The sequence below is a fragment of the Carya illinoinensis genome, chromosome 15 (assembly GCF_018687715.1).
Source record: "Carya illinoinensis cultivar Pawnee chromosome 15, C.illinoinensisPawnee_v1, whole genome shotgun sequence".
In the NCBI taxonomy this organism is placed as follows: Eukaryota; Viridiplantae; Streptophyta; class Magnoliopsida; order Fagales; family Juglandaceae; genus Carya; species Carya illinoinensis.
Window position 1 is genome coordinate 45709317 of NC_056766.1, and position 25706 is coordinate 45735022.

General features: G+C 37.6%; 1 protein-coding gene across 3 annotated transcripts; it reads right to left on the reverse strand.

Annotated features, from left to right (window-relative positions):
• Window positions 1-151: 151 nt before the first annotated feature.
• LOC122295892 (dicer-like protein 4) lies at window positions 152-24712 on the reverse strand. 3 transcript variants are annotated; one of them, XM_043105160.1, is made up of 26 exons: window positions 24577-24712; window positions 24263-24480; window positions 23236-23413; window positions 21919-22029; window positions 21119-21259; window positions 20946-21018; window positions 18638-18702; window positions 17884-18027; window positions 17642-17770; window positions 14170-14308; window positions 13974-14070; window positions 12179-12371; window positions 11121-11281; window positions 10822-11028; window positions 10458-10723; window positions 10084-10358; window positions 9573-10006; window positions 9339-9439; window positions 4270-4475; window positions 3880-4089; window positions 2813-3277; window positions 2411-2683; window positions 1902-2228; window positions 1047-1362; window positions 852-966; window positions 152-635 (listed from the first exon to the last, which is right to left on the reverse strand). In XM_043105160.1, exons 2-26 carry the CDS (start codon window positions 24445-24447, stop codon window positions 479-481), a joined length of 4968 nt encoding a protein of 1655 aa, XP_042961094.1. In that variant the 5' UTR covers window positions 24448-24480; window positions 24577-24712; the 3' UTR covers window positions 152-478. The 3 variants fall into 3 exon arrangements, with proteins under 3 accessions (XP_042961094.1, XP_042961093.1, XP_042961095.1); XM_043105159.1 differs by lacking the exon at window positions 24577-24712 and having other exon boundaries at window positions 24263-24568; XM_043105161.1 differs by lacking the exons at window positions 23236-23413; window positions 24577-24712 and having other exon boundaries at window positions 24263-24568.
• Window positions 24713-25706: the final 994 nt, after the last annotated feature.

Consider the following 25706-nt stretch of genomic DNA (forward strand, 5'->3'; position numbering starts at 1 on the left):
TATTATGATGATGACAATGAATATAGCGACATTGACTTCGAGTTGTACCCACAACAAAGGAGGCCTTCCTCAACCTTGGACATCAGATTTTTTCTGGAGTTTGAATTCCATGGTTTGGCTTCAAATTCATTTCAAGTGTATGGAGGAGCAGTTATGTAAAGTAGTTAATTTATTTTGTATTAAACTTAAGCTTCATATGAATGAAATATGATTATTTAGCCTGAAGTATTCTAATTAGTGTTTTGGAGGCTCCTCGAATTGCCTCCAAAAACTGGAAGAATACGCAGTTTACCTTCCTATCTCCCTTGAGTCGATGGATTTCAACATTAACCACCATTTACAATCACCAACGCACCTTCCATATATAATATCATATATAGAAATTTTAGTTTTGAACCGTTTGTTTTAGTAAGCCTCCTGCATTAAAATCTTCAATGCTTACCAAAGCTGATTCAGCAAAATCTTTTGCAGTATCATGTCAGTCGCTCTCAAGAAAGTATCCTTGGTGCTTTAAGTACCAAAGGGCTCCTTCTGCTGCATGCTCTGATGCATCTTTCTTTTTTGACTGCGGTGTTCCCAAGCACTCCAAAATAACATCTGGGGCTTCTGTTTCCACAGTCACCTTGAAAGTGAATCTGCAAGATATGCCAATTACACGAGCATTCCTATGATCAACTCTAATTTCTGTTATTTGATGAGATCACAAGTCCTGAATAAATTTATCTCCGAAAACAAAGGGTCTATATTATCATGGACTCACACCTGAAGTCCATGACAATAAACTGGCCCAAAAGAGATTATGCATATGTGTGCGTGTTCTGTATGCATATATATATATACACGTGACTTACAACTTTAAGTGGCTTGGTCCATCCTCTCTGCAACATTCAAATAGAGGGGGTTTCCAACAGTTAGCAGCACAGATTTCATACAATCGCGATCTTGCCGTTGCTTTGTTTGACCCACCTGGAAGATTATTTTAGTTTTAGTGAGAGAATGAAATACTTGCTCCACACTTGATATCCTGCAAACTAAAATAATTGTACCTGTGGACTGTAGGTCAGGATCAAAGCTTGGATTCTCAGCTGTCCTGCAAGCCTGCCCTCTTATGGTGCCAGGTGGGTGTTTAATAACAGGTGTTATGCATGGGGGATTACTATCAGATACTTTAGATAGGGCTATAATTTTTGGCTCAAAATCTCTGTCAAAAGGCTGTTGTACCATCAACTTCTCAAATCCAATTGCATCAGGGGTATTTACATCTATAGGTGTTTCATCATATCCAATCAGTCTGGCTTCCATCTTGCAGCTTGACTTCAAAACTTCCTCCAAAGTTCTTGACTTCGGTATGTAGCCTTGAGCCTGCATCGTGGAGAGTGTTTAACCCTTTTAAGTTAGGATATGCTAGCAAAGCATGCCAATCGTGAATGTGTGACTGCAGTATGAAAAAATTAGTACAATTATTAGTAGAATCATATTCAGGATTCCAAGAGATACCGTACGGAGTCTAGTTTTTTCAATTATTCCTGATCTGTGTAATAGGGTACTATATGTTTCCAGGAGTCTATACACAAATGGAATTTGTACAATACAAAAAATAAAAATTAACATAGTAAATTTGATATAATACTTTTAAGATGAAAAGTATATATTAAATTTTAAAACAGTAGATTTTCATATTTTCTTTCTCCCTTCTTTTTATTTTATTTTATTTTTTATTTTTTTTCCATTTTCAGTGGGGGAAGCAGATTATTCAAATAATTTATTTTTTACTCCCTATTTTGGTTAAAAGCTACATTCTCTTCTTACTGCGCTGGTGTTGAAGCAAATGATGGAAGAATGATAATTTGATACAGTTGAGGTAGAAGGACAGGAGCATAAAGTAAGCATACAAATTTTACCTTCAAAATTGTTGATATTTTTTGTGAAGCAATCCTAATAGCATCTTTCTTGTTTCGGTATATTGCAGAGGCAGTTGCACAAACATCTTTTCCATTCACTTGTGCTTCAACCAAAGACATTCCACCCTTCTGTGATGGTAAAAACTGTAGATCCCAATTATAAGATTGGCAAAGTTCTTGCAGTTCCCTGAAAGGACTAATCTGCAAACTGGAGAACCTCATGATTGGATCCAAAAAGGAAAGCATTATCGTCCACACAAGCCCCAGATTAAACCCTGAATCAAGAAGAATGGCACCCAGAGAAGACTCTACCAAGTCACCCAAAGCCTGACGCAATAAGTGAAATGATTCGGAGTTAGTAATATAACAATTACATTCTCACACCCCCCCTCCTCCTCTCCAAAAAGAAAACAAAATAAAACTCGAAAATAAAATGATGGCTAGGAGGTCATTTCGTCATTGTCACCATGCTACAACAGAAAACATTCACAGAAGATTACAATGTCTACCTTTGGACATTTTGGCCCCTCAAGAAGACTCCGTTCAGGCGCTTGCATTTTAACAGCATCCACATACATTTCAATTGCCTCGGTAAGGCTGCTGGAATCACATATAAGAAATTTGTGGAAGGATCGTTCTACTGCAAGACTGGCAAACGCCTCATTATTCACAAGCACAGATCTCAAATCTGTCAATTGACCAGGCTTCAACTTTGGATAAGTTGAATAAAGATATGATGTGATTAAGTAATCCAAGACAGCATCTCCAAGAAACTCCAATCTCTGGTGAAAAAAGACATTTCAAATTATCACAAGATAAAATTTTGCATTGTTGTGCAACTGTCATAAGAGATATTAAGCAGAGAGAATATTATTGTCTGGTACAAGAAGTAGAAAGGACATAGTGCATACCTGATAGCAGCCTCCTCCATTCTTGTTGTGCGAAGGATGTACAAATGCCTGTATAAGCAGACCTCTATGGAAAAACTGATACCCTAACAAATTTTCAAGGGAAGGAATGTCCAAAGAAGTAGCAAGCGGGATGTAGCTAGTGCTTGCCATGCAGGCCTTGCAAACTTGTGAGGCTTCAAAATCTACCTGTATGCCAATCCATCGAAGAAATGCAATTGCAGCTCTGAAGCCACTATCAACTATGAACGCTCCAACAAGAGCTTCAACCACATCAGCGATTGTTTTCTTATGAAGCCAGTGGTGACCTCTACTGCATCTAGTTGGACTGGAACTTGCATGATCTGCTAGACCACTTGAATGCTGGAAATGAACAGCTGCTTCTGTCTCCTTGTTGCAGATTATTGGGCAAGGGCGGCCCAGAGCAAAGAATTGGCAGGGATCAAATGAACAATCACGGATGTAAACCTGAGATAAGAGAGTATACCAAGTACTTAGATAATGAAACCTACTAGAAGAACACCTAAGTAATTAATCCATTAGGTGTTAATTTTGCTAAGAGAGTTTTCCACACCACTTAGCAGAAAACATGCATTAGTTAGTGGAAACAATATCAGCCAAATAAATTCTTAAATACCAAAGAAATGGGTCTTGGCCAGACCAGAGAGAGAGGGAGAGAGAGAAGACAACATTTATTTATACACACAGGAGATAAGTACCATAAACTCTATTTAATCACACATGTCACTGTTACTTCCATGTGACTGTCTGTAGTTCTAATCGCATTAGTTTTTCATTTCTTTTCACTATTTAATGACTAGTTGTATTTGCCATGAACTAAATAATTCAAAACAAAAAAACTGAAAATACAAAAAAAGTGCAGTATTGGAATTATCTAAAAGAACAAATTTAAAAACAATTACATTATATCAAGTGGAGATAAAGCGAAAGCATAAGCAAACATTATTGTTACAAATTCAATAATGTCAAATAATACTTGCCAAAGAAAAAAAAATACAGATATATTAATATTTATAAAATAAAAATCATAGCCTAAAATTCACTGATACCTGTAACTTGCTCCTAGTGGCTAGCTTGTACAAATTGGAATTGTTCACAACATGAGAACGTTTCCTTGTAAGTTCTCCTTCATCAAGAGTACCATGCAAAATAAAGAGGTGCCGTCCAACAGCAAATTTGAGAAAAGCATCACCAAGTATTTCAAGTCGTTCGAGGGAAAAGCGCTCCTGGCACTTCTCAGTGGTGACTGCTTCTAGAAGCTAGTAAAAAAGTTCAAAACTTTTAGTGGCAATTAAGGTCCATGCAAATATCGACACTGCACAACTTGAACATGTATAATTGAAGTCGGGTACGACACCACATGTGGGAAGTCGTATGCAATACTACAAGTTTAATTAGCGCAGCTTATGAAAGCCAATGCTCAATGGCATGTAACTTACTCGATGGCATGTAACTTCAGCTCCTTCAGGGAATGCAGAAGAAAAGGTGTGCTTCAGTTCAATGGCCACAAGCAAGTTTTCCAGTCGATGCATGATTGATGGTAACAAAGATATTGAACTCCCAATATCTTTTGAAAAGCCTAGGATCTTCAAGTGACATAGCTCAGGAGGCAAATCAATGAAGTATTCCTCCAGTTCATGCGATTCTGTTTTTGATATTTTTTTATAGAAGTAATCATTCTCCAGTAATAAGCACAACACAAGTATACAGAAAGCAAACAAAAGATATCCCTATCTAAACTGTTTTTGACATTTTAGACTCATGAAAATAATTTGAAAGTGAGGAGAATCCAAAGAGACGGGCATTGAGATGAGTCCTGAATCAAGCAAGAAGCTCATCACTATAATTCATAACCCTTTAAAGAAAGCAAAAACACCACAAGAGGGTAATGGGTACAAGGATGACTCAGCAATCTTGAAAGTATCTCTGCTTCCAAATAATAAATTATTTATCCATATTGTTGTTCTGAAGGAATCTAGGTTAAGGGTAGCTGGTTCTTGCCCCCATTCCCCTACCTTTTTTTTACACTTTATCCTCGGGCTACTTTCATGAAATTATGTAAGTGGCCACCTCAAGATAAGATGGATGAACATGGCCTCCCTTAGCTTAAAAAACTCGTCATTCAACTTCATTCTTTTACGTAAAAGACCTCAATATTAGAAAATCACTTTTTTTTAAGACAGTACAATATTAGAAACCACTTACCCTATAGACTTTGGAGCATCTGTTAACATATAACTTACTTTTGCCCTCTTGTTTATGCATTTTTTTTATAGTAAATTTTTATTGATAAGTAATAATCTTTATTGAATATGAAAAAACTAGGCAATGCCCAAGTACACAGGAAGAATAAAAGTGAGACACCTAGTTACATTCTAGTGGGCTATAAGGAAAGTAGAAACTCATGAACATTCCCGCCCTTTAGAACAATAGCAGAAAAACATTGAAACAGAGAGAACACAAAAAAATTCCAGATTGCCCCCACTCCACGCTCCTTATCATTAAAGCACCTCTCATTCCTTTCTGACCATAAACACCACATTAAGCACAAAGGTATCATCCGCCACACTGCTGCCAATTGAGCACTGTTGTGAGATCTATTCCAGCATGCAAGTACCTCCACCACACTCCTAGGCATAACCCAGCTTAGCCCAGCTCTACTAAAGATTCCAGCCCATAACTCCCCAGCCACCTCACAATGTAAAAGCAGGTGATCTATCGATTCCCCACTCTTTTTGCACATATAGCACCACTCCATTACAACCATATCTCGTTTTCTAAGGTTATCAATCGTTAAAATCTTCCCATGAGCGGCTGTCCAAATAAAGAAAGCAACTTTAGAAGGTACTAACACCTTCCATATACTCTTCCACGAAAGCAAGTAGACTGTTGTATTGTCAAGGCCTTATAAAAAGATTTAACAGTAAAATTTGTATTCCCCGTGTGAGTCCACAACAAACGGTCACCCCCATTGACACCTAGATTTACTGAATACAAATAACTGTAGAAATCTACCAGCTCTTCAAGTTCCCAATCCTGAGCATTTCTTGTAAAAGTGATATTCCAAGTTACCGTCCCATTGGCACAACATAATATTTCTGAAATTGATGCCTGCTGGTTTCCAGCCAAGTTAAATACTGCTGGAAATATAGTACAAAGAGAACTCTCCCCACTCCATGCATCTAACCAAAAGCGGATTCGTGCTCCATCACCCATCTCAAACTTTAGATGTTTTTCAAAAGCATCCCATCCCTTTCTTATGAACTTCCACAGGCTTACTCCATATGACCCCCTACCCTCTAAAGAACACCATTCCCCCCACGCACAACCATACTTTTGATCAATGGCCTCCCTCCACAGCGAGTTCCCTTCCAATTGGTATCTCCACAACCACTTCCCTAATAATGCCTTGTTAAACACACTCAAATTTCGCACCCCTAACCCCCATTTGCAATCGACCAGGTCACCCTTTGCCAATTCACAAGGTGAAATTTGAATTCCTTCCCCATGCCCCCCCACAGGAAAGCTCTGAACAACTTCTCTATCCGGTTTGCCACCTTCCCCGGTAAAGGGAACAAGGAAAGATAGTAGGTGGGGAGATTGGACAGTGTGCTTTTAATGAGAGTTAATCTTCCCCCTTTTGAAAGGTATAACCGCTTCCAACCCGATAACCTTTTCTCAATCTTCTCTACTACTCCATCTCAAATGCTCATTGCTTTATAAGGTGCCCCCAAGGGAAGTCCTAAGTATTTTAAAGGGAGGGACGCAATTTTACAACCCAATAGCTCCGCTAAAGAGGCTATATTGCTCACGTCCCCCACCGGGACCAACTCCGACTTCTCCAAGTTCACCTTGAGCCCCAATAGAGCTTCAAAACACAACAACAATGCCCTTAGGGTTCAAATTTGGCCACTAGCTGCATCACAAAGAATGAGGGTATCATCCGCAAAAAGTAAATGAGAAATGGTGCTAACATTACTGTTGCTACCCACTGAGAAACCAGTGAGAAAGCCCCCCCTTACGGCTGCCTCCACCATGCGACTCAAAGCCTCCATCACAATAACAAACAGGAAAAGGGATAGCGGGTCTCCTTACCTCAACCCCCTAGAAGACTGGAAAAAGCCACATGATCTTCCATTCACTAGAACTGAAAACCGAGCTGTTGATACACAATGCTTGATCCATTCACACCACTTATCTCTAAAACCACATCTTCTAAGCATATAGAAAAGAAAATCACAGCTTACATGATCATAAGTTTTTTCCATGTCTAGCTTGCAAAGGACCCCCGGAATGCCTTCTCTTAGCCGATTGTCCAGACACTCATTTGCTATCAAGACTAACTCTAAAATTTGTCGACCTCAAACGAAAGCATTTTGAGGTTTGGATATGAGACTATCCATCACCACGCTCATGAGCTTAGCTAACACCTTAGAGATGATTTTGTAAATCCCACCTACCAAACTGATAGGCCGGAAATCTTTCAAGTCATTGACACCCACTATCTTCGGAATTAGAGCAATGAATGTAGCATTTAGTGACTTCTCAAACTTATGACTAGTATGAAAATCATGAAAAACATTACTTCCTCCTTTATTATATCCCAACATTCTTGAAAGAAAGCCATGGAAAAACCATCCAGTCCCGAGGCTTTGTCTTTACACATACCTTTCACCACAACATGCACCTCCTCTTCCTCAAACGGCCTCTCCAACCATCCTGCTACCTCCGAACCCAGCTGTTCAAAACTTAAACCATCAAGTTTGGGGCACCAATCTACTTTTTCAGCAAGGAGTTCCTCATAATACTGCATTGTATGGTCTTGAATTTCTTCAATAGAATGCAACACTTGTGAGCCGGAATGGAGGACTTCAATAGCATTGTTGCGCCTATGTGAATTGGCCACCTTGTGAAAGAACTTGGTGCACTTGTCCCCCTCTTTCAACCAAAGCGCCCTAGATTTTTGCCTCCAAGATATCTCTTCCATCAACAAAACTTTCTCAATTTCAGTCACAACCGCATTCTTCCTTGACAAAAAAGCCTCATTAACATCACCTTCCTCCAAAGCATGCAACTCTTCCCATAGGATATTTTTCTGCACTTCTGTATGTCTAAAAACTTCTATATTCCACTTTTTGACATCAATCTTAAGAGCTTTAAGTTTACCTGCGACAATGAAGCTAGGAGTACCATCAAAAGAGTAGCCGTCCCACCAAGCCCTTTCCTTCTCCACAAATCTTCAGCTTCTAGCCACATATTCTCAAATTTGAATGAACGCCTACCCCCATGAATGCCACCACAATCAAGCAAAATTGGGAAATGATCAGAACACACCCATGGCAACCTTTTCTAGCATAGATCCAGGAAACGCGTCTCCCAAGAAGAAGAGACTAAAAATCTATCTAGTCGGGACCCCCCTCGACAGTTGGACCAAGTATAGGCCCCCCTTGCAACGGCAAGTCCACATGATTCAAATCAAAAATTAGTTCTGAAAAAGCTTCCATTGCGCCTGTGGACGTGGATGCCCCCTCCCTTTCACTAGGGAACCTAACTATATTAAAATCTCCACAAAAGACCCAAGGTAAGTCCCAAACAGCATTTAAACCCGCCAATTCCTCCCACAACAAGCTTCTCTCTCTATCCGCATTGGGCCCATACAAGTTCGCTAGAGCCCACGTCCACCCATCCTCTATATTCTTAAAAGATACTGCCACTGAAAACATCCCGATACATTCCTCTACCATCTCCACCACTCACTTATCCCACAATACCAACACACCTCCCGAAAACCTTGATGAAGCTAAGCAACACCACCCCACAAAGGAGCAACTCCACAAACTACGAATTATGTGTCTGTCAATACTACACAACTTGGTCTCTTGAAGGCAAACAATGTCATTCATGCCACTATTTTAGCAACCAAATTATGGTATTTGCCATTCATGAATTCATAAAACAGAATTTTTGGAGTATACAACTAACTTTATTTTGGAGGTCAGAGTGCCTAGATTATCCTCCTTATCACTCAATCACTTATCTTATTCTTCTTTTTTTGTGTCTTCTTTCTTCTCATTTTTTCTGCCTCCACTTATTTCTGGGATTATTATTTGCAGAGTTAAGAAAGCCAATACACAACAGAATAAAATTATCCACTCCAGGTTCTATGCCTATATTCCTATTCTAACAATCCCCTGCTCGTAGAAAAATCTGCTACAAACCCACTCAGTGCATGCATCACCGATAAAACAAAGAATGTAATGCATGAGAAGTTCTAAGGTTCAACAAAGGCCAAATTTTATTCTCTGCGGTAAGAGCTACATGACACAAAAAAATTATATATGTTCAAATTTATATAGAAGATGCAGCCTGAATAAACACATAGCAAAAAACTAATGGAGAAATCATTAACAGATCACTTCATGCAAGATCCTCAACAAGAACTTATCAAAAAAAAAAACCAAAGATCCTCAACAAGAAGACAACTATGACAGAAAAGTCAAATAATTACCTGAATCCTCTGGCTTTCGGTTGCAGAGCAAGTTACGCAAGCAAAAAAGTGGTTTTGCATTCAGAAAAGGTTGTTCAGGGTGCTTAAGCTCAATGCCAAACCTGACGTCCAACATTTAAAGAAAAAACTATATCACAACAAGTTAATAGAAGACAAAATCAATAGATAAAATGTATTCAGAAGGAATCTAGAATGAAATAAAAGTAGAAATAGTCAAGGAGTCTAGTTTTATACTTCTCATATAAGCGGTTTGCGTAGCTTGAAGTTTCTGAGTCCTTACAAGGGCTGTATCCATTCATTCCATGAATGATGTTAGTAATAAAGTAAAACTCATTTTTGTGTGGGGCATACACTAGACTGTTCTCAACATCACTTCTACTTCTGCAACCATTGGCAAGTTGCAGATAAACCCCCAAAGGATATTTTTCGACCATGGCATCTTCTGGAGTCCGGAAAACTGGGGACGATAAACATCTACTAATAATTTTCCAATCTACAGCAATCTTGCTCTCATTATCATGCAAAATTACTGGAAGCAACAGGTAGAAGGTTAAGGAACTTGACTTAAAAATATCATTCTTTCCCACCGAAACAGATTCAGGAATAAATTCTGATCTGTCAAGGATGACCTTGAGATACATTTCTTGAAAATTCTTGGCTAACGTAATCTGTAACAATATAAATAAGGAACTGTCAGCAAATAAGTTTTTATATCATAAAGTTTTGTCCAAAAAATACCATCTACCTCAATTTGATTGAATTCTGCAACTCCAGATGGGACCAACTTTGTCATCACAGATCTACCACGAGCCAGATGAAGATCAAGTTCCATTCTCTCAGCCTCTAGTGGGAGAGGTGCTTTGACAAATAAACCAAACTTTTTATAGATCCTATCCTTGGGATCAGGACAAAATTCTATATAGTAAGAATTAAGACAGACAGGATTTTCCAAATTAGTCCATGGTTCCTTTAGCGCAGCAGGCACAAGCATCTCATGGAGTTCTTGCCGTGAACTCTCATCTGACAACACACAAAATTAAAGATAATTTATACAAGATAATGACCAAAAGCCTAGAAGAAACTTTGAACAGAACAGTTGATACTGCTCAGCGGCTCAACCTGCACAGCTATCTGAGTTAGAAGAATCCAACCCCACTTCATCTATATATGCATCATCTACCCCAGGCAAGAGATAGTCATTCAAGGCACCCATTTTATGCAAACTTTCAATTGCTTTCAGACAAGCATCTTGTTTAGCAGCTTCCAATGAAGATTGTGGTGTACCAACTATTTGGTTTATTGGAGCATTGGAAGGTAAATTGATTTGGCAGACAGTACCCCCCAAGTCATCAAAATAAAAGAACTCCGGGTTGGGGTTAAAAAACCTGCCAAACATAGATCCATACATCTCAACAAATTAAGATCAGTTCAACATATTCACATAACCGTTTGAGTGAAACAACAGCAATAAATAAGGACATACTCATCATGTGGTAGTTTTGCACAATACTGGTAGAGTAATGAGATGCTATATCCAGAGCTGATAGAAGCACCAGATGAATCGACTTTATAAATTCTTTCTTCAGAACCCAAAAATGTTTCATTTGATGTTCGATGAGCAATTTCCATATTCATTCGATCTTCATCTTTTTGAAAATTTTCTATCAAATCTAGCTCTTTCTGGTTGCCACTGAAACATTAACATTAACAACAGTTACTTTATTTAGATGGAACGGAAAAACCAAATGGATACCTACATACAACACATGCTTTAAAAAGCACCTGTTCACCAAAAAGGCATATTCAGACTGAGGCATCCGTGCACGACCTCTCGATTGTATGAAGCTAGAAACAGTTTCTGGAAGATCAAACCGAATCACAAGGCAGCATGTCTGAATATCAAGTCCTTCTTCACCAACTTTAGTTGCAACCAAAAGATTTAACTGCCAACGCAACAACAAAGAGGAATAAATAACAAGCCACAATCTCTAGAGAGTCAATATCTAGCATAAATATCTTTCTATGATCATCATCACCATCATTTAAAGGTTTGCCCAATATCACTCTAATTACAAGGAAAAGCACATTTGAGTGATACACTATTTTATACTGGAAAACACTTTCCACCCAGTTGATGCATTCCTGTTGAGAATGAAGAAGAAGAGAGATCTTTTGAAGAGGAAAATGTTGTCATGTAGATCGTCTATTTTGCTGGAATTCATTAATTGGTCCTGAGTTTGCTTGTACACAGAAACAAAGACCTTTATACACTCAATGTTGCCACAGATGACCAAAAATCAATACATATATATATATATGATTACTATCCATGCTTTACTGTAAAGGCTTTTGGTCTTCAGAAGCTCAAGAAATGATCCAAAACTATTTAGGAACTCTAAAAGAATGCGGCAAAAGAGTAAAAGCCATACTATCATATGGACACATTAATCTTAAAGATACCATGCGTGAAGTTACAACTGTTACAGAGACACAGACAGCATTATTCTCATAACAACTTACAGTAATAATATATATGTTGCCCTATTCCTTTGTACGGCATCTATAATTAATACATGTCCACCAATAAGCAGGTTAGACAATTCCCGATACCAACAGTGTAATCAGGTCTGACATGGGTGTATCGAGTGTTTGCTGAACAGAATGTGCATCCAAACATTCACCTCATTTTTGACATATATACTTTTATCAATTTGTCAGTCCTAACCAGTTTGAGCTCAAGCTTTTCTAATGCATCCTATAACATGTTAAGCCAGCTTAACACAAGAAGACAATTAGATGAATTTTAAGATGCCAATAATGCATCCTATCTTACGCATTACCTCTCCAGATCGGAATCTATCGAGAATATTGTTCATGGTCTTCCGCGACATACTTTTTATTTTAGAGTGGACTCCAACAAGATAATCACACTTCCAAAAAGCTAGAAACTTAAGCTTCTGTAGCATGCACGACACGGATCTCGCAGTTACAATCCTATTTACAAATATTATACACTTCATATTTGGTTGTAACCTGAAAAAAGAGACAAATTGTAGTTTTGTCAGAATAATTGCCAATGCACATGCGCGCCTGTATATCAATTGCCTCAATCTTATCATGGTCTATGACATAAGGCAACAAAAGACTGGAATATAAGAGCACAATTGAAGAATACACAAATCTTGGAACCAACAACGACAATCATTAAAATCAAGGTAGCATGAAGTTTGATTTCTGTATATGGGTTGTCCTGGTCCACAATGACCACGCAAAGGATATGATCATCAAATTTTGGTTAATATCTGCATGCTTCTTAGCACAATCAAATCCTATCTGCTTGCCAACTATTAATTGCCCAAAACCTAGAACATATCATTAGCTTGGAGCTGCATTCCCATAGTATTACAATTGCTTTCATCATTTCAGATGTAGGCATGCACCTATCTAAAGCACTTCATCCCTGTTGTTTCTAGAAATGAGCTCCACCAAAATACATGGTAATTACCAAGGTCCTACAACACATCAAATGCAATCATACTATGTGGTTGGACCCCATTATGGTGCAGATTATCTGGTAACGAGATGGGACCTCACTCACTCCTTTTTTTTTTTTTTTTTTTTTTTTTTTTTTTTTTTTTTTGTAGGTAAAGTAAATGGGGACCTCACCCAGTCCTCCAACAGAATCCCTTTCATGTCGTCTCTTCATAGAGCCAACAAAAAATATTGCAAAAGAAATCAGCAACAGTTATCTATCAAAGTTATTGGGGTCTCCACTAGTGCAAGTAATTGTAAAATCTTGCACCTTATTTGATTAGTTAAAGACTAACAGATTACTGAAACAAAGAAGTTTGAAGTTATTATGAAGTCATGGTACAATCAATATCCGTGAGGTACCCTAGCAAATTTTTTATGAACTTTCAATGCCTTTAAATGCTTGTATTTCTCATCAGTCTCCACATGCTTTCCCAATTTTCATTGATAATGTTTCTATGGGACATATGATGTTGGCATATTCCGAGGAAAGATGTCTATGAAACTTGTACAACCAGAATGGGAATATTAAGATGATAAGTGGAAAAAGCAAGAAAGATAAAATAATGAAAGAAGTAAATTATTCGAAGGGTGAGGTGGCAAACCAATTGCGAGAAAGACAACCAGAAGTCACCAATGAAGGTTTGACAATCTGCAAATCCCATTATTTTCTTATCCATAATAGTGCAAAAAAAGACTGATTAATGTGTCAATGAGAGAATAATTCAATTTAAATTGAAGGAGTGAAAAGGTGTAGAGTGAAGCCTCAATAACCTGGGGAAGTAGTGAAAGAGAATGTGATTAAACAAGAAGGCCACAGAGAGCATGACCACAGGTAGGATAGAATGGCAGGAAAAAGATACATATAGGCTATAGCTAACCCAAGATGGAAGAAGACCCATGGAGCTGGGGCGATTACTGTGGAATCAGGGCTTAATTGAGTTGAGATTGAGTTAAGTAGATTGGGTAAGGCTACTCTCCACTCACGAGGTAGAATTTCAAATTGCATTTTATATATTTCAATAGTTTATAAATAAAGAACATAAAAGAAAAGGAAGCATCACCATTCGTCATAAAAGCAGAAATAGATACTTAAATACCAACCTGAAGGATGAAAGAATTCCAATAAGGCGTAAAAGCTTTCTTGAAAAATATGGCTCCTTTAAGACCTCTACACGTGACAGATCAGATGAAGCACCATCTACAGGAAAAAAAAAAACCTTCATTAACTGTAGAAAGAATGATTCTTGATTGACATTACAGGCCGCAACCAAAAAGAATTCTAAAAACATCATAATACCTTTCATACATTCAGAAGCAAAGACTTCAGCAGCATGAGCTAGATATCTATCACATGCAGAGTCATCACTGAAATTTCCTTCCACCTCTATTAATTCATTCCGCTCAGAGTGATCACCAGTCAAAAGAATGCGGCTAGCCTTGAAAGGGGGGAACAAAGAACAGAGAAAAGGTTAATTATAGCATACCAACAAACTCGGATTGAAGGACACACAAATGACAGCAAATGAAATGGAGATAAACATAAACAATACACATGAGACTGAAACATTAAGAAGTGTTTCTACTTTCTCTTGCACTCCAATTTTAAGTAGTTTAACTCACCCTAGATATATAAAGGAAGGGTTCCTAGACCCCCTCTGTGTGTATCTTAATAGCGCACTAACACAAAAAAAAGAACCAACAGCCGGACCTTTATTGGTAAGGCAACACTCAATGCATATATCAGATAGCCTATCTTGCCATATGATCAAAGATTACTGAGTTATATCATCTTTAGCTATATACCAAATTAGACAAGAAGTCCACTGCTTCATCACAAGCCTTCCTCTCCTGAAAGTACATTTAATGCATATATATCATGATAGTCTATCCCAAAGGTTTCAAAGACAAAAATCATTTAACATACCAAAGAATCCTGGAAGAACAACAGTATGCTTTAGCATTACTAGACCAGCCACATCCCCAGGACCATTACATGCAACGTCTCCCCATTGTCATCCACTTAACATCATAGTGTTTCCATGACAGCATTTTAAGCTAGACATTCCAAAAAAGTTTTATTTCTGTGACATCCAAATTTTAATAAAATTGCACGTCTAAAACTAAATCTAGAATTTTATACATTGAAACCCAGCAAAAAGAGCCACCCAAGAAATGGGGCATTCCATAATTGACACATGTTGAAACGCTATAGCTCAAAATATCAGAGAGAAAAAAGTTAGCACTTATATTTTGAACGAGAAGCAACAGGTTCACCAGGCTTCTACATTCTCAAAGTCTGATATGTAGCTGCATTGTATAATTAACATTTTTTTTTATAAGTAAAAAACTTTATTGAAACGAATGAAACTAGGCGGAGCCCATGTACACAGGAAGTATACAAGATGAGACACCTAATTACATTCTAGAAAGCTGAAAAGAAAACAAAATCTCAGGAACACTCTCAGATTATGAATCGTCAAAATCTTCCCTAGTGCAGCAGTCCATGTAAAAGGCAACTTTAGATGGCACACAAACCTTCCAAATGCTCTTCCACGGAAAGAAACATGGTGTTGGGCAGATAACAACTTATAAAATGACCTAACAGAAACTTTATTGCTTCCCAAATGTTTCCACAGCAAACAATCTCTCCCATTTGCACCTATCTTTACTGAATACAAAAAACTCAAAAAACCTGCAATCTTATCAAGTTCCCAATCCTGGGCATTTCTAGTGAAAATAACATTCCAATGTACAGCCCCATTGACACAAAACAGCACCTCTGAAACAGCAACCTGCTGGTTACCAACCAAGCTGAAAACTACCGGAAAAACAGCATTAAGAGGTCTCTCACAACACCACTCATCAAACCAGAACCGGATTCTATCACCGACTCCAACCTCAAACTTGATATGTTTTTCAAAAATGTTCCACCCCTTTCTAATATATTTCCAAAGGCAAACACCATAAGACCCCCTACCTTCCTTAGAACACCATCTCCCCCACTCACACCCACATTTCCAATCAATCACCTCTCTCCATAAAGAATCTCCTTCCTTTTGATACCTCCACAACCACTTCCCCAATAATGCCTTATTAAAAAAATTAAATCTCGCACCCCCAAGCCACCATTCACTATCGGACAAATCACCCTTTGCCAATATACAAGATGAAATTTATTCTCCTCCCCCAAACCACACCATAAAAAAGCTCTAAACAATTTTTCAATCCGATTAGCCACTCCCACCGGTCATGGAAATAAAGAAAGATAATATGTGGGAAGATTGGAAAGGGTACTTTTGATAAGAGTTAACCTCCCCACTTTTGATAAGTAAAGCTGCTTCCAACCCGACAATCTTTTCTCAACCTTCTCTATAACCCCATCCCAAATCCTCCTTGCTTTAAAGGACGCCCCCAAGGGAAGCCTAAGATATTTTAGCGGAAGAGAAGCAACTTTACAACCCAATAAATCTGCAAGAAAGTTGACATTCCTCACCTCACCCACCGTAACCAAATTTGACTTTCCCAAGTTCACCTTAAGGCCCGAGACAGCTTCAAAACACAACAGACAGCTCTTAAAGCTTGAATTTGACAAGCATCAGCATCACAAAAAATAAGAGTATCATCCACAAAAAGTAAGTGAGAAATAGAAATAACACCATTACTATTGTTTCACCCCACAGCAGCCTCCACCATTCTACTCAAAGCCTCCATAACAATGACAAAAAGAAAAGGGGATAACGAATCCCCTTGTCTCAAACCCCAAAAAGACTTAAAAAAACCACAAGAGATACCATCCACTAAAACAGAAAACCGGGCAGTCGAAACACAATGTTTAATCCATCCACACTACCTATCACCAAATCCACACCTTCTAAGCATATAGAAAAGAAAATCCCAGCATACATGGTTGTATGCCTTTTCCATGTCTAGCTTACAAAAAACCCCCGGTATACCATCTCTCATACGGCTGTCCAAACACTCATTCGCAATCAAAAATGAATCCAAAATTTTCCTACACTGAACGAAAGCATTTTGAGGCTTAGAAATGATTTTATCCAACACCAAACTCATACGGTTTGCTAACACCTTTGAAATAATTTTATAAATCCCTCCTACTAGACTAATAGGCCGGAAATATTTCAACTCATAGGCACCAACTATCTTCAGAATGAGTGCAATAAATGTAGCATTTAAGGATTTTTCAAACTTAAAACCAGAATGAAAATCAATAAAAATCTGCATCAATTCATCCTTCACTATATCCCAACACTCTTGAAAAAAACCCATAGAAAAATATGCCTATATAGATATAAATTTAAAATTTTCAAACAAATTATAAGAGAGACACAGAATCTCCATTAAACTTTCCAACCATCTCATCACTCTCTGTGATATCTCTTAGACACCAATTCCTCTTTCTCCACTAAAGTACTTCGTGTGGTGCACACATGCTTACAAGCATACATTCAAGAACTCCATTAAGATGCAGATTCTTGTTGCAGAAATTCACATAGGTTTCTTTTGAATATAATTGTGCAAACATTATCTGATATACAATAAACAGGAACCGAACAAGCTTGCCCAACACTAACCAAAAAGATACAGAAACAAAACTACAATTTTATCCACTAAATACTAAGTGTTTCTAAAGGAAAACAGCACAGAAAGAGAGAGAGAGAGAGAGAGAGAGAGAGAGAGAGAGAGAGAGAGAGAGAGAGAGAGTGTGTTTTAAGAACCAAGAATATTGTTCAGATGCTACAAGAGCTTACTTGTAATGCTCCCCAAAGGCCAAGGTTTTCCAAACAGAATAACATATTATCCTGCATTCTTGTTAGTAGCTTCTTCGAGTTCCGTAGCTTTTGATGATCATTTATCTTCATACTAAGTGTTGTTATGCACTGCTCTTATCACAGAAAGATAGCAGGAAGTGAATTTCTTTTTATAAGTAGCAACAAGTGAAAAGTAGTTGAAGGAAAACAAATTAAGACCAAGATAAATGTCAACAATATACCTGACGTTTCATCTCCTCAAGTTTACTACAGCATGTCAAATGGGAGCTGGATACCTCATTTGTAATGGAACCATAATAATATACTCTAACTATAGGAGATGCTACAAAATTATCCAATTCTCCCTTATCTTCAACGGAGTAAACCTGCAAAATAAAATGAAGTGAAATTTGATCAAACAGACTTTGTAGCATTAGACCAGAATGCAAACTTTAGTTTAAAGATCCAATAATACATAATCTGTCGCATACAAGGCAGAGACATTTGTAGGTCAAATACGAGTGCATATCAAGTATACTTAGGGCCATCCATAAACACAAGAACAGCCTTGTGACGTCTCCTTGGATTCAGTCATATGAAGATACGAGACAGCCTTCCTAAGGTTTATCAGAGCTTGGATTTTGAAAGCCCTGGCCAGACCAAGAAGTGCTTTGTGCTGTTTCCCTAGATCATGGCTAGGACCATAGCATTGGTAGAATTAGTACATCCCACCATGGCTAGGACCATAGCAGCGGTTCTATATATTAACACAATGAAGAAAATTTCATATGAAAAAAAGCTCTTTATAGGGTACAAAGACTATTCAAGGGACCCAAGCTCTTGTAAAATTTATAACACCCTTAATGATCTAGTTTACATTGTTATTTTGTTTATAATTAGTTTACATTATTATTTAAACCATGAATCATCAAAAAAGTAAGTTAAGAACTGCATCAACCCATATTATAGCTCAAATTTACAGTTTCAACATCCCACCTTTGCATCGAGTAAGTTTTCAAGGCTATTGATGCTTTTTGGTAAATTTGCTTGATCGGAAGCACCTGAAAGAATAGCAAATGAATGTGAAGAATAATGTATAACAAAATGGGAGATAAGAGTAATTCTAGTCAGAGTCCTTACACCGCACAACCCTGCCAGCGTGGAATTTTTTTTTTTTTTCCATCAAAACCACAGCACGGGTAACTTACATCTCAGATCCTTTGCTTCGAGACACAAATCTCCCCCTTCCCCCGCCTCCCCCTTATCTCCCCCAAGCGTGTAATTTCTTTTTCAAGGTTAAATGCGTGCGTCCCACTGCATCTTCTCCCCAAATCTCCCTGTCACCCTCCATCATCCCTTCTCAACCCCCGCCGCCCTTCACCGGCTTCCGTTTAGAGTTTTTCCTCAATTTAATGTTTGAACTATGCACGACGACCTTCACTTTGCAATCATATGAGAGTGTAATGAAGGACTCAAGGAGAGGTTTGGAAAGGGGCTGGCCCCTTTCTCGTACTATCCCAGGCTAAGCTCCAAAAAAGCCGGCTAATGGCCATCCTTTAGCAAGCCTAAGCCACTGGAAAGCGCTAGTAAGCAACCTAGAAACATTTACATTTATTTTAAGCAACCCAGCAACTCAAAGACCCTTTCACCCCCTTTTCCACCCACCAAAGTTTTGGTGCATTTATGGTGGAGAGAAAAACAAAGATCGACAGGCATTTCTCATTGTTTTAATGCAAGTATTTCTTTTTGAGAAATGATATTTGCAGTCATAGAATACGCAAGCGCCATGCACTCCTTTTGAAAAAAGTGAGTAATATGGGACTCACGTGAAAAAATTAATTTTTTATAATGGTGGACCCTAATCTTTTTCGAAAGGAGTACAGACGCTTGCACAACCCATGATTGTATCTAGCATTACTCCTTTGCTTCCTTAGAGATACAGTGTCAGTATTATTTTCTTTTGCTTTGCCAAATTCGTGGGTTTGTGGGGTGGTGTTTGGTTGACGACGAAATGTAAGAAATTGGGAAAAGATTGATTATATGTATCTCAAATGGTGCGGGGTGGGGGGGAATTCTTTGCTTATGAGTCTTTCCACTTTCAAGAGGTGGGTGGCTTGGGGGGACGAGGGAGGCAAGAGGTGGGTGGGTTTTTGTTTCAAACTGAACCGTGAGTTAGAAAAGTTAGACCGGTGTGTGGTGTGAAAAATAAAACCGGCTGATGTTTAGCATTTTCTGGGAGATAAGTTATTGACATCCTAGACTTGGACTACCCAAGTATCAAGAACCATCATGAGCAAGCAAGGCAGCGATCCTTAATATAGGTTGTATAAAAGAGGAATCGAGATAGTATAGTACCTTTCTCGTAGTACGTGCCCAACTAAGGCCTCGTTTGTTTTCAAAGATAAGATGAGTTGAATAAAATATTATTAGAATATATTATTTTTGTATTGGGATTTGAAAAAATTGTATCGGGATTTGAAAAAGTTGAATTATTTATTTTATTTTGTATGGGAATTTGAAAAAATTATAATGATTAAGATGAGATGAAAGTTTTGTGAAAGTGAACAAGGCCTAAATCTCTATTTAGAAATTCATAAGAAAATCTACTTGGCCAAATTTTGTTTTCTTTTCTTCTTTTGGACTAAGGAGACCACTAGCTACACACCAGGGGGAATCCTCCCACTACACTGCTCCCACCCACCACTGCCCCACCTCCTCCCCCTTCAAATACCAGTCAAAGCAAAATCAATCTCGCGTTTCTGACAAAATCCCCTCTAAAGCAAAGTCTAGCTCACACGTTCAATCTAATATAATGTTTAAGTTTGTCCATTTATAGCTCCCAAGAGTCTAGCTTGATAAGCCTATCAGAATAAACTTTAAAATCAAAATCTTGACAAAATATTAGAGACTATTAGACTAAGGTGATGTTTGGATGTTAGGAGTTTCTAAAATTTTCGTATGAATAAAAATTTGAATTACCAATAACAAGCATATGAATATAGGCCCATTAACTTAGAAATTACAATCTGGTCTTTTTTTGTATACTTCCGGTGTACACGGCTTTGGCCTATCTCATTCATATCAATAATATCTATCTTTTACTTATCAAAAAAAAAAAAAACTTAGAAATGACAAAATTACTAGTCCAAGAAATCTTGAAAAAACTTATCCAAGTCAAACACCATATAACAGTGGTACAAACCACATAAATTGTATATCGACATGATGAAAGAACTGACACACTCAGACAATCTCATCAAGGTTAGTGCTAAGAATTTAAAACAAAAGCATAAGATTACATTACCTTTTCCCACAACTGGAGACGCAGTCATGCCAAAAATACGGGGATTTTTTCCAACATTGGTTTTGTAGAAGAGCTACAAAATGAATACAATCTATATAAAACTACTGACAGTAAAGATGAATGTGGGAAAAAGCAACGCATGTTAGTTATAAGTGCAACCAAGAGCCCTTTACTTTCATGATTTTCGCATAAGGATGGTTTGTTTTGATTTGAGCATGATGACACTCATCAAATATCAGGAGTGCAATCAACTCCATCCTGATAAAGCAGTGGTATAAGTTACGCAGAAGTATTTGCGGCGTCATAACAAGAATCTGCACGAAACAAACAGCAGAAAAACAGAACGCTTAAAGGAAGATGAAGCAGGTATGGGAACATCTCATGGCAGAAAGAAATAAAATTTGTTTCTCAAAAGGCTCAAATATAAAACGGTTAATGGAATATATTCTTATTAAAATGGGGGGGGGGGGGGGGGGGGGGAGTGGAATTAATGCAGATCTTTAAGAAAATCTCAGCAAGGCGGAATAAATTTCTATCCTTCGACTCAACTAAAAGGTGTTGACTTAATTTCAAGGAAGAGGACGTTACCCCAATTTTATTTATAGGCCCTCACTTGTCATATTTAGATCTATCACACTTGCTATGAAAGAATGAGGATATTCAGATTATTAGTGACATTTTTTTATATAGGTAAAAAGAAAGAAAAAAAATTATAGGTAATAAGAGATTTTATTCCAAGTAAATAGGCATAGCCCAAGTATGCAGGAAGTATAAAAGAGAAGACGCCTAAGTACAAGCTAAAGCAAAATAGTACTAAAATAAAAGAAATTTTATTAAACCAAGTAATTAGGCATAGACCAAGTATACTGGGAGTATACAAGAGATTATTGGAGACATGAAGAAACAAATTCACAGTTATTAGAAAGATGAACACATCCACATATAGAATGTATATGAGTATCAAATTTTATACCTCATACTGCTCAATCTCTTTTTTCCAGTCTTCATGGCTTTTCAAATGCTTAGAGCTCCCACCATAGATCCCGACCTTGAAATCAATAGATTCTTCTATGACCCTGGCTTGCTGTAACAGAAAAAGAATGTTGATTGAAAACCATATGACAATAGAATGGAAAGATAGCTATTTTAAATTCAAATTACAAATAAGTTCTCAGATACTAGCAAATCGGAAGATCTCTTGAATGAACACAATCATACCGCATACAGCAACTGAATAAATCAATAAAAATAACAACCTTGTAATAATGCACATGGAGAATTTTCTGATAGGTAATCAGGAAGATTTATTCATAATAATATGCATAGCTAAGTACATAGGATGTATACATGAGTAATACCTAACTAGAATTTAAAACCTGTACATGGAGAATTACAACAATAGAAAAGTCCATACAGCATAGATGACAATCAAACAAATGAGTGTGCAAATCATTATAAGATTTAATCAAGAAAATGGCAAACACGTGTTAGCAAAATATGGTTGATATGTCACTCAAAGGTGATGATAATCATAACTCTATTTCTTAAACTCCAAGATCCCTTGCAAGATGAAGACAAAATCACAAAGAAACTGAGAGGCCTTATGTGATACCCCATATAATAAGGATAAGGGTAGGTGGTGTATGGGATCCCACATTGCTTGGGAATGAGAAGTTCTTGCTCTTTATAAGTTCCAATGGGACTCCAATTGTATCATTGACTAGTACTTTTAGAGTATAAGTCGCGTGGTTTGGGCCTTCTATTGGAACGTTACAAATGATATTAGAGTTTATCCTAACTAGAAATATGGGATTTGAACCGTGCCACCTACGAATCTTACGATGGACTGGCCCGAAGAGGAAGTCAGGAGTTCAAGAGAGGTAGATTTTGATACTCCATATGATAATGATAAGGGTAGGTGGCGTATGGGATTCCACATTGTTTGGGAATGAGAAGTTTTTGCTCTTTATAATGTTCCAATGGGACTCCAATTGTATCATTAACTAGTCTTTTTGGAGTATAGATCATGTGATTTGGGTCTTCTATTGGGGAGTTACACCTCCCATAACCACTACATTCATGATAGAAAACTGCATGAACAGGGCACTAAACACCAACCCAGCCCCTTTTCACGGCAAACATGTTCACCTCAACCAAGCCAAGGAGCAACACGCCCCTCCACTTTTGTGGAGCAATGTACTAACCATATAAACTACAAATTTTCTCTAATACTTAAGTTTCCCAAACTAAACAACTAATATGAAAACCAAACTGATAAATAGCAGCTCACCTGCTGAACCAGAGCCACCGTTGGAGCAAGAAAAATACATACATTCTTCTGGGGATTCCTTATTAAGTGACCAAGTTCGTATATGAGCAGCACAGCAATGTGGGTCTTCCCACAACCCGTCCCCAAATAAACAATTATGTTCTCCTCCAAAGCTTTCTTGCATAGCTCCAACTGGTACCTTTAGAAAACAAATGTATCAATCAAACCCCACATCAACATCCTCCTCTATTCTAGGAAAACATGCAACCAATTATTCTAAACGAAAGAAATTCTAAAGGCAGAGAAACACAATTGGCTTAATTCCGCTATGCTATATTTTCCCCCAAAAAAATCAATAAAAAGAAAAAACCCAAGAAAGTTGAATGTAACACCCCAATGGAAGGCCCAAACCACATTACCTATACTCCAAAAGAACTAGTCAATGATACAATTGGAGCCATTAGAACCTTATAAAGAGTAAGAACTTCTCTTTCTCAAGTAATGTGGAATCTCATACATCACCTACCCTTATCCTTATCATATAGAGTATCACAATCTTCCCCCATTAAATTCCCGACATCCTCGTCGGGCCAATCCATTATAGGTGGCACAACTCAAGTCCCACATCTCTACTTAGGATAGACTCTGATACCATTTGTAACACCACAATAGAAGACCCAAACCACATGACCTATACTCCAAAATGACTAGTCAATTATACAATTGAAGCCCTATTGAAATCTTATAAAAAGCAAAAACTTTTCCTTTCCAAGCAACGTGAGATCTTATGCACCAGCTAACTTTATCCTTATCATTCGAGGTATCACGTTGAAAACTCAAGAACTTAAGTCAGACATCAGTCAAGCATTTTAATTTTTCGAAGCAGTCACTCTCCTGGACTTTCCCATCAGCCAAAGAGCAAACAAGTCACCGACACGCAACACAGACAAATTCAAAAGAACTGAAATACTACTTCAGAAAGAAGAACTTTCTAGCAAAAAAGGCAAACTCGCATCAGAAACGAACTAGATAGATTGAAATAACGTACTTTCTCGCGATCTTTCTGGGGTCTTTTCCAGCCCCTTGAGCACTTGAACGGGGTTCCTGTCCATCTTCATCAACACCAGAAACACCCAAAGACCGTTCCACTGGCGGCGAGGTGGTGGTAGCGCAAAAACTCGTAGCACCGGCCATAAAATGATCGGCTCCGCAGGACACTTCGCCGTCTGGCATTGACTGCGGTTTCTTGCTTCGGTCACTCGTTGTCTGACGAAAAAACAGAAAAAGTAATTGGAAGGATAAGAACATTACAATCAGAACATACATTAAGAAAGGAATAACATAAAGAGGAAGAGCACCAACGTCAACCAAAGACTGATCCCAAGTCTCTGAAGGCAAAAGAAGGTCTCCCCGTACGGTGATGTGGGGCCTGTTCTGTATCGAGACTGACTTAATTGTGAGTTTAGCTTTCGTAGCGTAGTCATGAAGCTGGTAGGAATAAAATTGATGGTCGTAGGTGATTTAAACGAGATGGCACGATATAAATTATAAGTTTGAATAAAATATTATTATTATTTTAAAATTTAAAAAAAATAAATAATTTATTTTATTTTGTATAAATATTTGATAAAATTATAATGATAAAATAAGATCAACTAAGATGAATTTAAACTATATTATTATCCAAATTTAGCCTTATTCTAAAATATTTAAATTTTATAATTTTTTTAAAATCAAATTATATCTTATAAATATTTTACTAATTATCTATATTAAATTATAAATAAAATTTTTCTTTTACAAAAATGGAAAGTATACAAGGTTTACTCCATGCTCTAGTTTATGAAAGTCTTTTGCACTACATAGAATTTTGTGGAATTTCCTATGGGATTATTGTGAAATAGAGTTGGATAAATGGGATAAAAGTAGGGGGTGTTCTGTCCGGTCTGGAGAGGTTTTGTGTGATGCCCCCAACTCCCACGTACGGACACGTGGAAATCGAGACGTCGGGATGATAACAACACGGGTTACACATCCTATCGCCAAGTGTCAAGTGTGTATATATGTAACAAGTGTACAATAAAATTCACGCAGCGGTAGTAAAAGTTTTATAACTAAATACCAGAATTTTTATTTAAATACAAACTCGTTTAAAGCACACATAATAAAATATTACAAGTCTCAAATATTGTTTCAAAACCAAATTACAAGACATAAAATTTAGTAGAGATAGTTTTTAACATAAAATCTCCAAATCAAAACTCTGGCAGAGCCGCCTCCTCGGGCTCAGCTTCCTCCTCCTCCTCAACATCTGTATCAAAATCTACAGTACCAAAATGGTGCCGCAGGTAAGTAATAATCCAAACGCTACAAGATAAAAAATATATTACACTCAACAATATGCATGAAATGATGCCAAACGCACAAATATCAAAAATCCACATTTTCCACGCACGCCAAAATCTCATTTTGGCTCAAAACATTTCCTTTAA